The following is a 14,004-nucleotide window of genomic DNA, read 5'->3' on the forward strand; positions in this document are numbered from 1 at the left end:
TTTCCCCAAAAGAAAGTTCAACAAGAAATCACAGCCAGAGAATTGCCAAAACAGATATAAACAATATATGTGAACAAGAATTTAGAGTAATGGTCATAAGACTAATACTTGGGCTTTAAAAAAGCACAGAAGACACCAGAGAAACTCTTGCCTGCAGAGATCAAAGACCTAAGAACTAGTCAGGATGAATTTAAAAACGCTATCACTGAGATGCAAAGTAAACTAGTAAACTAGTTACAGTGACTAGGCAAGGATGGAAGAAGCAGAGGAGAGAATAGGTGAAACAGAAGATAAAATTATGGAAAATAATGAATCTGAAAAAAAGAGAGAGAGGAAAGTACTAGATCATGAACTACGTGATTCCATGAAATTAAACAAAATCTGTATCATAGGAGTAATAGAAGAGGAAAAGCAAAAGAAAGGAGCAGAAGATTTATTTGAACAAATTATAGCTGAGAATTTCCTTAATCTGGAGAAGGAAACAGGCATTCAAGTCCAAGAGGCAAAGATAACTCCCTTCAAAACCAACAAAACAGGTCAGTACCATGACATATCATAATGAAACTGGCAAAATACAAAGATAAAAAGAGAATTCTGAAAGCAGCTAGGGACAAAAGGTCCTTAGACTACAAGGGTAGACACATAAGGTTAGTAGCAGAACTGTCCACTGAAACTTGGCAGGCCAGAAGAGAGTGGCAGGAAATATTCAGTGTGTTGAATAAGAAAAATATGCAGCCAAGAATCCTTTATCCAGCAAAGCTGTCATTCAGAATAGAAGGAGAGAGAAAGACTTTCCCAGACAAACAAAAACTAAAGGAGTTTGTGACCACTAAACCAGCCCTGCAAGAGATCCTATGGGGGACTATGTGAGTGGAGAGACCATCACAACAAACACAAAATGTACAGATAACAGAATGGTACTAAATTAGTATCTTTAAATTATGATTCTGAATGCAAATGGACTAAATAAAAAGGCACAGGGTATCAGACTGGATAAAAAGACAAGATCCATCTATATGCTGTCTACAAAAGACTCATTTTATTTAATATTTATTTTTGAGAGAGAGAGAGAGCTACAGAGCACACGCATGCATGCTGGGGAGGGGCAGAGAGAGGGAGACACAGAATTGGAAGCAGGCTTCAAACTCTGGAGCTGTCAGCACACAGTCCAATGCAGGGCCTGAACTCACAGACTGCAAGATCATGACCTGAGCCAAAGTTGGACACTTAACTGACTGAACCACCCAGGCACCCCTAAGAGACTCATTTAAAAAAAAAATTTTTTTTTTACATTTTATTTATTTTTGATAGATAGAGACAGAGCACAAGCAGGGGAGGGGCAGAGAGAGACGGAGACACAGAATCCGAAGCAGACTCCAGGCTCCAAGCTGTCAGCACTGAGCCCGACACGGGGCTCGAACCCACAAATTGCGAGATCATGACCTGAGCCGAAGTTGGACACTCAACCAACCGAGCCACCCAGGCACCCCTCTGAGAGACTCATTTTAGACCTGAGGACACCTGCAGACTGAAAGTGAGGGGATGGAAAACCATCTATCATGCTAATGGACATCAAAAGAAAGCTGAAATGGCCATACTTGTATCAGACAAACTAGATTTTAAAGACTGTAACAAGAAATGAAGAAGGGCATTATATCATAATTAAGGGATCTATCCATCAAGAAGAGCTAACAATTGTAAATATTTATGCCCCCAACATGAAAGCACCCAAATATATAAATCAATTAATCACAAAGAAACTTATTGATAATAATACCATAATTGTAGCAACTTTAATCTTTATTTATTTTTGAGAGACAGACAGAGTATGAGCAGGGGAGGAGCAAAGAGAGAGGAAGACACAGAATCCGAAGCAGGCTCCAGGCTCCGAGCTGTCAGCACAGAGCCCGAAGCAGGACCAGAACCCATGAACCACGAGATCACGACCTGAGCCGAAGTTGGATGCTCAACTGACTGAGCCATCCAGGTGCCCCAATTGTAGCAGACTTTATTTATTTTTTTTAATATTTATTTATTTTTGACAGAGAGAGAGAGAGAGAGAGAGAGAGAGAGAGAGAGACAGAGCTTGAGCGGGGGAGGGGCAGAGAGAGAGGGAAACACAGAATCCGAAGCAGGCTCCAGGCTCTGAGCTGTCCACACAGAGCCCGACGCGGGGCTCGAACTCACGGACTGTGAGATCATGACCTGAGCTGAAGTCAGATGCTCAACCGACTGAGCCACCCAGGCGCCCCTAGCAGACTTTAATACTTCAATTACAACAATGGACAGATCATCTAGGCAGAAAATCAATAAGGAACCAAGAGCTCTGAATGACACACTAGACCAGATAGACTTAACAGATATATTCAGAACACTTTACCCTAAAGCAGAATACACATTCTTTAGTGTGCACATGGAACATTCTCCAAATAGATCATATTTTGGGTCGTGACACAGCCCTCAACAGGTACAAAAAAACTGAGATCATACCATGAGTATTTTCAAATCATATTATGAAATTTGAAATCAACCACAAGAAAAAACTTGGAAAGCCCCCAAAATACATGGAGGTTAAAGAACATCCTACTAAACAATGAATGGGTTAACCAGGAACTTAAAGAAGACATAAAAAAAAAAATACATGGAAGCAAATTAAAATGAAAACATGACAGTCCAAACCCTGTGGGATGCAGCAAAGGCAGTCCTAATAGGAAAATACAATGCAATTTAGGCCTATCTTAAGAAAGGTCCCAAATACACAACCTAACCTTACACCTAAAGAAGCCAAAAAAGGAGCAGCAAATAAAGCCCAAATCCAGCAGAAAAGGGGAAATCATAGAAATTAGAGCAGAAATAAATGTTACAGAATCCAAAAAAATAAAAAAACAAAAACAGTAGAACAGATCAATGAAACTAAGAACTGGCTTTTGGAAAAAATAAACAAAATTGATAACCCCTAGCCATACTTCTCAAAAAGAAAGGACCCAAACAGATAAAATCACAAAAGACAAGAGATCACAACGAACACCACAGAAATACAAACAATTATAAGAGAACTATAAAAATCATATGCCAACAAACTGGACAATCTGGAAGAAACGGACAAATTCCCAGACACACACACACACACACACACACACACACACACACACACACTACCAAAACTCAAACGGGAAGAAATAGAAAATCTGAACAGACCCATAGCCAGCAAAGAATTTGAATCGTTTATCAAAAAAATCTCCCAAGAAATAAGAGTCTTGGGCCAGATGGCTTCCCAGGGGAATTCTACAAGACATTTAAAGCAGAGTTAATACCTATTCTTCTCAAACTATTCCAAAAAATAGAAATGGAAGGAATGCTTCCAAACTCATTCTATGAAACCAGCACTACCTTGATTTCAAAACCAGAGACCCCACTAAAAAGGAGAATTACATGCCAATATCCCTGATGAACCTTGATTCAAAAAAACTCAACAAGATACTACCAAATCGAATTCAACAGTATATTAAAAGAAGTATTCACCACGATCAAGTGGGATTCATTCCCGGGCACAAGACTGGTTCAATATTCGCAAATCAATCAACATGATACAGCACATTTGAAGAAAGGATAGGAACCATATGATCCTGTCAGTAGATGCAGAAAAAGCATTTGACAAAGTACAGCATCCTTTCTTGATAAAAACCCTCAAGAAAGTCGGGATAGAAGGAACATACCTTAACATCATAAAAGCCATATATGAAGGCCCACAGCTAATATCCTCAATGGGGAAAAACTGAGAGCTTTCCCCCTCAGGTCAGGAACACAATAGGGATGTCCACTCTCACCATTGTTGTTTTACATAGTGTTGGAAGTCCTAGCCTCAGCAATCAGACAACAAAATGAAATAAAAGGCATCCAAATTGGCAAAGAAGTCAAACTTTCACTCTTCGCAGATGACATGACACTACATGGAAAAACCTGAAAGATTCCACCAAAAACTACTAGAGCTGATGCATGAATTCAGCAAAGTCGTGGGATATAAAATCAATGTACAGAAATCAGTTGCATTTCTATACATCAATAATGAAGCAACAGAAAGAGATATCAAGGAATCAGTCCCATTTACAATTGCACCAAAAACCATAAAACACCTATGAATAAACCTAAGCAAAGAGGTAAATGATCTGTACACTGAAAATTATAGAAAGCTTATGAAAGAAAATGAAGAAGACAAAGAAATGGTAAAATATTTCATGCTCATGGATTGGAAGAACAAATACAGTTAAAATGTCAGTACTACCCAAAGCAATCTACACATTCAGTCAAATCCTTATCAAAATAACATAAGCATTCTTCACAAAACTAGAACAAAGAATCCTAAAATTTGTATGGAACCACGAAAGACCCCAAATAGCCAAAGTACTGCTGAAAAAGAAAACCAAAGCTGGAGGCATCACAATCCTGGACTTTAACCCGTAAAAACAAACACATAGACCAATGGACTAGAATAGAGAACCCAGAAATGGACAAATAAATGGCCAACTAATCCTTGACAAAGCAGGAAAGAATATTCAATGGAAAAAAGACAGTCTCTTTAGCAAATGGTGCTGGGAGAACTAGACAGCAACATGCAGAAGAATGAAACTGGACCACTTTCTTACACCATACACAAAAATAAATTCAAAATGGATGAAAGACCTAAATGTAAGACAGGAAACCATCAAAATCCTACAGGAGAATGCAGGCAGCAACCTCTTTGACCTAGGCCACAGCAACTTCTTATTCAACATGTCTCTGGAGGCAAGGGAAATAAAAGCAAAAATGAACTATTCGGAACTCATCAAGATAAAAAGCTTCTGCACAGCAAAGGAAACAATCAACAAAACTAAAAGGCAACCAACAGAATGGGAAAAGATATTTGCAAATGACATATTAGATAAAGGGTTAATAGCCAAAGTCTATAAAGAATTTACCAAACTCAACACCCAAAAAAACAAACAATCCAGTAAAGAAATGGGCAGAAAACATGAAGAGGCGCTTTTCCAAAAAAGACATCCAGATGGCAAACAGACACATGAAAAGATGCTCACCATCACTTATCATCAGGGAAATACAAGTCAAAACCACAATAAGATATACCACCTCACACCTGTCAGGAGGGCTAAAATTAACAACTCAGGAAACAACAGATGTTGGCAAGAATGTGGAGAAAGAAGAACACTTTTGCACTCTGGTGGGAATGCAAACTGGTACAGCTACTCTGAAAACAGTATGGAGGTTCCTCAAAAAATTAAAAATAGAACTACCCTACGACTCTGCAATTGCACTACTAGGCATTTATCCAAAGTATACAGGAGTGCTGATTCAAAGGGACACATGCACCCCAATGTTTATAGCAGTGCTATTAACAATAGCCAAATTATGGAAAGAACACAAATGTCCGTCAATTGATGAATGGATTAAGAAAATGTGGTATATATATACAACGGAATATTACTCAGAGATTAAAAAGGCTGAATTCTTGCCATCTGCAACAATGTGGCTAGAACTGGAGGGTATTATGTGCTAAGTGAAATAAGTCAGTCAGAGAAAGACAGATATCATGATTTCACTCATATATGGAATTTGAAAAACTCAACACATGAACATAGGGAAAATGAAGGAAAAATAAGATAAAAACAGAGGAGACAAACCATAAGAGACTCTTAAGTACAGAGAACAAACTGAGGGTTGCTGGTGGGGATGGAGTAGAGGTTAAATGGGTGACAAGCATTAAGGAGGGCACTTTTCAGGATGAGCACTGGGTGTCCTTATGTAAGAGATGAAATCACTGGGTTCTACTCCTGAAGCCAACACTACACTGTATGTTAACTAACTTGAATATAAATTTTAAAAAAAAGGAAAAGGAAAAAAAAATGAAGGTGTTAGAACTTGGTGACAAAGTAGTGTATCATACAGGTCTCCTTAGAGACAAAATTCAACTTTTTTTTTTTCCTTATCTCTAACACTGAAAAACATCAAACTGTTTGAAGGACAGTGTAGGGAACATTAATCTAAAAGGAAACAAGGTGGAGTTCTAGTGACTGACTGTAATCATATGAAATTATTAAATTTCTTGCTGTTAATCTCCATGCAAAGGGCTAACTCTGACCCTAAGAAATGAAAGCCACTTATCAACGCTTCCTTTGATGTACTGGCCAAGGCAAAACCCAGTATTTTGCTTGCTCATTGTGCCAGACCCAATATCAGTTTAATGACAGCAATTCTCTATGGTTAGCATTCCTGGGAGTTCTAGGGGTGATTATAGGGAGGCATTTGTCTTTAACCAAAATGAAAAGTGCCTAATAATAGTCATAAAAAGCTGAGTAAATTCAAAAGCTTTAATTGCTGAAATTTACCCTCACTTCCCTGATAAGGGCATGAGATTATATCTATAGGCATCAGGCTTATTACAATCTGGGAAATAATCATTACTTACCCAGCAAAATCAAAGCATTTATCTCTTTATGCTGCTCTGTACAAGTAGAAGCCTGAAGGCAGTCCCTTTGAGCTGCCTGTTCAGCAATGACTAACTTTTGAGTCTGTTTAGGAGATTCACCTCCAATATGGGATCCCTCCCACTAAATCAGACTTCCTCTTAAAGTGGTCAGATAGGTAGTCCTTAAAAACAACTCTAGAATTTCTGTTCCCCTTACCTCATAAAACTTTTTTAAGGAACCCACCAGGCATAGCTTCAGGCTATCCACAATCTCCTGATGAGGCATCTGGAACACCACTCGTGAATACCATTTTGTGAGTGTGCTGTGGAGGAGGTAGTAAAGAGAGAGAGAGATGAACACACACTCACAGAGGAAGGCTCACAGTCTGAATGTCAGCACACAGGCACCTCTATGCACCGATACGATATCTAGTAAATGCATTTATGTTACGGATAAAAACATACGTTAATATGAGAAAAGATATACATGTAAGTCATACACAGAATGTAAAAATATAGGCATAATTGTGGCATTTGATACAAAACTGCTTCCAACTGAAAAAATTTCAGATATCCACCAACAGAGGACTAGTTAAATAGTGTTCTGGCATACAATAAATTCCATGCAGCAGTTAAAAAGAATTGGTTGGGATTCTTTGTATTGATATGTGAAAATATCTGCAATATACAATTTAAGTACATAAAACAAGTTAAGAAATAGTATACATAGCAATATGCCATTTTGTAAACATACATGTACCACCTATACGTGTTACTATGCACATAAGTGAGAATTTGAAAAGTATATATACTTCAAACCTTTGGTGGTGGTCAATAAAAGATGGTCCACGAGGAACCTTCACTTTCTAAATTTCTGCAGGTATCTGCATGAACAGGTCTTGTTTTTAATCAGAACAAACAAAAAAATCCCTCATTCCTAGGGGGAAAAAACACCAAGACAGAGCCCCCATTCTGAAGAAGACCAGACCACATTTGAGGCAACAAACTTACAGACCTGACAAGCTTGCTAAACAGACTGCATAAACTAATAGAAAGATAAAGGAGAAAATAGAGTTTAGTATTCTTTTCTAAAGTATACTTTTACTATAATACAAAATATTCAAAAAGTATTTGCTGGATTTACAATAAGATTAGGCATCAAAATGAGGTAACCAAACAAAATGGAACTGAGTAGACTTACAGATTGATGCTTGCAACAAAGCCAACCACGGAGCGCATGCCTCGGTTGGGGTCATGGTAAACATCCATCCCAATCACCATTAATTGTTTCTGGGTTAGAAAACAAAAAAACAAACCAGAAAAACCAAGCAATCCATCACCCCATCTTCAATTATTATCTGAACCCCAAAAGCAACATATGAAAATGAATTCTGGAGGAAGAAAGAGACTGTAATCAACTTGACATTTTTTTAAACACTATGAATAAGTCAGAGATCTAGAACAAGGGTCAGCATGCTTTTCCTGTAAAGGACCGTACAGTAAGTAACACTGGGCTTTGTGAGCCACAGTCTCTGTAGGAACTACTCAATTTTCTCTGTCATTACAACACAAGAGCAGCCACAGTTAGTCTATAAAGAAGTATAGCTATATTCCAATCAAACTGCATTTATGGACAATGAAAATGGAATGTCATATAATTTTCATGTGTCAGAAAATATCAGTCTTATTTTTATTGGTTTCAGCTAAGGTTATAGAAACCATTCTCAGCACGTGGGCTACACAAAAGCAGGCCATGAACCATTTAGACCACTAAGCATGGAGAATAAGGATAACTCTATGAGGAAAACTAGGAAAATAGCTAGGTAGGAGTCTCTGGAGAGCTAAATTGAATGAAGAAACATCTCAGCATCACTCACCAGAGGAATATCCACTCCCCAGAGCTCACCACCCAATTTACAATTAATCTGAAGTAAAATTTTCTGGGCCACACTCCGAAGCCTGGTTGGCTGACCAATGGTTCGAACATTGATGACCTATAATAAAGGGGTGTGGAGAAAGGGGACACTATAAGCCTGTCAGACGATATAAACAATCCTGAAGTAAACACTACATTTGTTTAAGAAACCCCAGTTAGCAGGCAATACACTATGCATGACTAGCTCTAATTCTAGGATTTCTATGTAGGCATGCACGCGCACACATAACACACATCAAAACAAAAAGACAACCAAAACCCAAAAACTTTCAAAAGGATCTCACACAGAATAAATTAAACAAACAAACAAACAAACCAACAAACCTACTTAGGATTAACAGCTTTCCCCTTTCAGAGTGAAGCCTATACTCTCAGAACCCAGTCATGTGAAACCACCCAGCAGCTCACTGTCTGAACCAGCAAGAGTACTCATTTGTGGATATGAAGGCAGTATTTATTTACAAAGAGCCTCTGCTTTTCACCAGGTTACTCTAATAAGGGGAACTTTCCACCAGAAGGGTTACACATGATGGCTTCTAACAGTAACTTCAGTTTTTGAACATCTGTACCCCTCTTTTCAAAACCTCAAGGGAGGTTATAGAGTTTCCATGTATGCCTCCTGCCTAGCTCTCCACTCACCTGTGAGGGCACAGGAGCCTGCACACAGCACAGCTTTTTAATAGCCCCATAGAGATCGTCACGTGTTCCCATGATGATGCAAACAACCATCTGTATCTTCCTCTTGAAGAGATAAAGTACATATAAGTCAGGCTTTGGAAGTCGCAGGGGACCTTGATGGGACTCCAGCTGTGGGCAGTCTAAGAGCCTGTGAAGTCATAGGACCTTTAAGGCAAAAGGGACTGAAACAAAGAGGGTAGACACTCCAGCCCCGAACAGGTCCTTGAACCTTTGCTGGATTCAGGGCTTCTTTGTAGAAATACGGGATAGAATACCATAAATTATCTAGAGGTGGCCCTGACTACCTGAGTTCTTCCTTAGGAAAATTAAGATGCCTGAACAAGGCAGTCTTGAAAATTTGCAAAGATTACTTTTTAGTTGCTGCTTTCAATTCCCTAGAATGCTTTTACCACTCTCTTCAGTAAACCAAGCACCTTATTACATTCATACCACAAAACTGAGCAAACATGGAATGCAATACCACAAGAAAAGATTCAGAGCCAAGTACAAAGAAATGAAGCTACTGCCAAATCTGTAAGTGGCTTTTCCTAACTTCCTGGTTAGGAGAGAGAATGATATTGCCAGCAGCATATCTCATATAAACATCTGTGATCCCTCACCATTTAAGAGATCCAACACTGGAAACAGAGGATCTTTCAGCATAAATAAAGAAAAGTAGCACTGAAGGGAAATGAAAGTGCCAATCCTTTATGCCAGAAACAGCTATTAATGGTAAATCAATAATATATTATTCCAAATCAAGATCAGTGTTAGATTAAGACTTCTCAGAGAACACACGTTCCAGCAATCACATCAAAGAACTTCTGAAGTCACGTAGAACACAGGCTGCACACTGGGAGCCTATGGGTTGGATCTATCAAACACATGTAGCTTTTTAGTCCCTGCAATGAGTTACATGTTTTTTTAAATTAACATTTAAACATATGGAGGGGCACACACATACAAATCCAGATTTTTTGTTTCTACTGAAAAACAAATAAATCAAAAATTAATTTGATAATGCTGGGCTTTTATCTGCAGTCATGGGGTTGATTACTCTCTTAAGTTCACTATAGTCCCCTCCTAGCCCACTACACTTGTGTTTCTCATCTGGCTCCTGCAGACATGTGTGGGATAATAAATAAATAATAATAATAAATTAATGAGTAAATAAAAATAATAATAAAATATAATAAAACAGCATGCCCTAAAGATGACAAAGAGACAGTAAGACCAAGATGAGTTAAGTTTGGTAAACATGAATGAAACTTCTATCCATGCTGCATAAAAACTGTTGGAAGTACACTCTTCTAAAGAGAACATGAACAAGTATGAGATTGGGGAGTTGATGCACTACACTGGGCAATTCTTCTGAAAGCACAGCAGAATTATCAATGATCAGGCTCAGGGGGTAGCCATGGCAGAGTACAACTAGCATGGGGAACCAGAAGGAAATTACAAAGACAGAATATGAGGGTGCTGCTCTGGGTGATAACCCAGAGTTGGGGATCAGAGAGATCCCAGAAAAATCTAATTCCAGTACTGATCTCACAACAATGGACTCTTCAAGTCACAGACTAATTACTTCCCAAAACATTTGCTCTGCTTTTGTTCCTTAAGCTTCTTCCTCCGTTTTGTGTGCAAACAGGTAAGAACCGCAGGCTTGAACTACTGAGTTATGAGTGCTATGACCTGCTCAGCTGCAGCGCTCACAATCAGCTATCAGGACCGAGCTGATGGCCCAGGTGCCAAGTTCATCGCCAGAGCAATTCAAATCTTAAGCCAGACCAGACCGTGACAGTGCAGTACTGAATTGTGCAAAATGGCACTGGGCCCAAAAAGTTGCTTTCTGAGCACAACATGTTCTATACAGATAACGAACTAAAGTTAAGTCAGCTATTCTCTCCGTCAATTACGTGAAAAAAGAACACCAGAGTGAGAGAGACTACTGCCAACATAGAATGAGAGAATCAATTAACCAAAGGGCATGAAGACTACTTGGTATAGTATTTCATGTGTACGTGAGTAAGACACAGATTTCTGGGCATCATAAACAGCAGACTGATAAGCAAGAGAATTTAAAATCAAGTATGCAAGTATTTTAAAACAAGCATTCTACTCATATACTCAAATTAGTTTATTACCTCAACTCCTAGCATGGATTGAATGCTTCTGACATAGGTCTCAATTCGATCATCCTTTAGTTCAACCCAGGCTGGTGGGCTCAGGCGCATACCAATGGGGCCAGCTATCTTTTCCAACATATTAACCAATTCTCGGGCCTGATCCATTGCTCTCTTTGGGTAAAACAGTGCCCAGAAATGCATGGGGACCTAGGAATAACCACAAGCTATTTTTAGCACTTCCCACAACTTAAACACTCCAAACTCACACCCAGGAGATATTAGTCTAGAGAAGAAACTGCTTTTAATTCTCTCTTGCTTGAGTCCTTTTTGATCTAATTCCTATAACTAACATAGTTGTGGGTGATAAGTAAACTGTGGCATACTCCCACAGTGGAACACTGTATACTTGTAAGTATACTTTTCCTTTAAATATATTTCAATAAAAAGTTTTAGCAACAGATGTACTTTATGCATGGCCAAAAAGACCACATTAGCCAAAAACATTTAAAAATACTGATACACAATTTTGTTCTTCAGTTCTCTTGGTGGGAGACTGTTTTAATTACTTCTTTCATGGATAAAAACATCTTCAAGGAACTCCCAGGGAAAATCCAGGAAGATAAAGGAAAATAAATGGGAGACTGGGTATTAGGCTTGCACTACATGAATTACCATAGCAATCTATTTCCTTTTCCTAAGTCTATGGCCAACCAAAGTGCTTCCCTCTAACAACTCATCAATTTGCTCTATTTGAAGGACCCCTGTTTAGCAGATAATTCAGGATGGGAATTCAGTTGGTACTCTCCCTCAAAAAGAAGACACTGAATCATCCCTGCTTTCTAATTTCCATATTTTTAGTAATACTGGTCCTCTCTTCACCACCTTAAAAGTCACTTACAGTCAAGATGGAAAGGTCTCTGGTTACTTCCTTAATCCAGTTTAGTTCCTGAGATGTGATAAATGAAGTATTTCTTAAGTTAATTCTTTCCATTGGCAGAACACGTCCTTCAATCTATAACAGAAAACAAAGTATACATGACATGAGTCATTTGCAAACACTAATTTAGGAAAAAACACTAACGCTGTTCTCTCTTGGGCCTTGTCAACTCCACTGTATAGACCTGTTCCTGTTATAACCCCTGAGAATGGCACAAAAATGAAACTGCTAGCAATGAGTCCAGGTCAATAAAACCCTGGACAAATACAGGTAAAATTTTTATAGGCAAGGCTTTTTAATTATTGAAGTTTCCAACATGGTCTCCCAAAACAAGGATTAGAAAGCATTATCTCTTTAGAAGTAGACAATGCATATAAAACAACTATAATTTCAAGATAAATAGGAATATAATCTTTAAAAATATTTTAAGGGACAAATTGCAAGTAGAAAATTAAAAGTAAAATTTCTTTTTTTAAAAAGAATTCTTCTAAAGTTTATTTTGAGAGAGCGAGCGAGCGAACACGCACACATATGTGCAGGGCAGAAAGAGAGGGAGACAGAATGCCACGCAGGCTCCACACTGTCAGCGCAGAGCCTGATGTGGGGCTTGAACTCACAAACTATGAGATCATGACTTGAGCCAAAACTAGACGCTTAACCAACTGAGCCATCCAGGTGCCGAAAAGTAAAATTTCTCAAGAAGGCTGAACATAAACTATACCTACTATTATACTCTAAAAAGAAAAGCAGGCAGGAAAAGACATAAATATAATGAAAGAACAAATTAAAGTTAGGAATAAGTCAATCAGATCTAAATATCCAAACACAGGAAAATAATTTAGTTGATATAACAGCATAATGAACCATTTTGCCAACATTGAAATCACTTTTTTCTATAATTTATTTTTTATAATCTACATCCAAGTTAGTTAGCACATGGTGCAACAATGATTTCAGGAGTAGCTTCCTTAACTCCCTTACCCATTTAGCCCATCCCTCCTCCCAAAACCCCTCCAGCAACCCTCTGTTTGTTCTCTATATTTAAGAGTCTCTTCTGTTTTGTCCCCCTCCCTGTTTTTATATTATTTTTGCTTCCCTTCCCTTATGTTCATCTGTTCTGTGTCTTAAAGTCCTCACATGAGTGAAATCATGTATTTGTCTATGACTAACCTTGCTTAGCATAATACCCTCTAGTTCCATCCATGTAGCTGCAAATGGCAAGATTTCATTCTTTCTGATTGCCGAGTAATACTCCATTGTGTGTGTGTGTGTGTGTGTGTGTGTGTGTATACATATATACATCTATATATACGTACACCATTGTGTATACAATGTGTGCATGTGTATACATGTATATATATATATACATATATACATACATATATATATATATATATATATATATATATATATACACCACATCTTCTTTATCCATTCATCCATCGATGGACATTTGGGCTCTGTCCATACTTTGGCTGTTGCTGATAGTGCTGCTATAAACATTGGGGTGCATGTGTCCCTTCGAACAGCATACCTGTATCCCTTGGATAAATACCTAGTAGTGCAATTGCTGAGTAGTAGGGTAGTTCTATTTTTAATTTTTTGAGGAACCTCCATACTCTTTTCCAGACTGGCGGCACCAGTCTGCAGCCCCTTTGTAACAACAGGTAATATGATCCTGTTTTTACAAAAAAATAAATAGTAATGTATGCATCATAAAAATTGAGTCTGGGGCGCCCAGGTGGCTCAGTCAGTTAAGCATCTGACTTTGGCTCAGGTCATGATCTCAAGGTTCATAGGTTCAAGCCCTGCATTGGGCTCTGTACTGGCAGTGCAGAGCCTACTTAGGATTTTCTCTCTCCCTCTC

General features: G+C 38.4%; 1 protein-coding gene across 3 annotated transcripts in view; it reads right to left on the reverse strand.

The window, feature by feature from the left end:
• The window catches only part of PIWIL2 (piwi like RNA-mediated gene silencing 2), an 84,552-nt gene that overhangs the window by 36,492 nt on the left and 34,056 nt on the right, over nt 1-14,004 (reverse strand). For 2 of the 3 annotated variants that reach the window (XM_053216439.1, XM_015079259.3), the window contains exons 15-20: nt 12,099-12,212; nt 11,219-11,407; nt 9,036-9,137; nt 8,338-8,454; nt 7,662-7,750; nt 6,678-6,783 (exon numbers count right to left, since the gene is read on the reverse strand). In XM_053216439.1, the coding sequence (XP_053072414.1) occupies nt 6,678-6,783; nt 7,662-7,750; nt 8,338-8,454; nt 9,036-9,137; nt 11,219-11,407; nt 12,099-12,212 (717 nt within the window). The remainder of the gene's footprint in view (nt 1-6,677; nt 6,784-7,661; nt 7,751-8,337; nt 8,455-9,035; nt 9,138-11,218; nt 11,408-12,098; nt 12,213-14,004) is intronic. The other variant, XM_053216440.1, reaches the window with a different exon arrangement.

Source organism: Acinonyx jubatus, chromosome B1 (genome assembly GCF_027475565.1).
Source record: "Acinonyx jubatus isolate Ajub_Pintada_27869175 chromosome B1, VMU_Ajub_asm_v1.0, whole genome shotgun sequence".
Classification (NCBI taxonomy): domain Eukaryota; kingdom Metazoa; phylum Chordata; class Mammalia; order Carnivora; family Felidae; genus Acinonyx; species Acinonyx jubatus.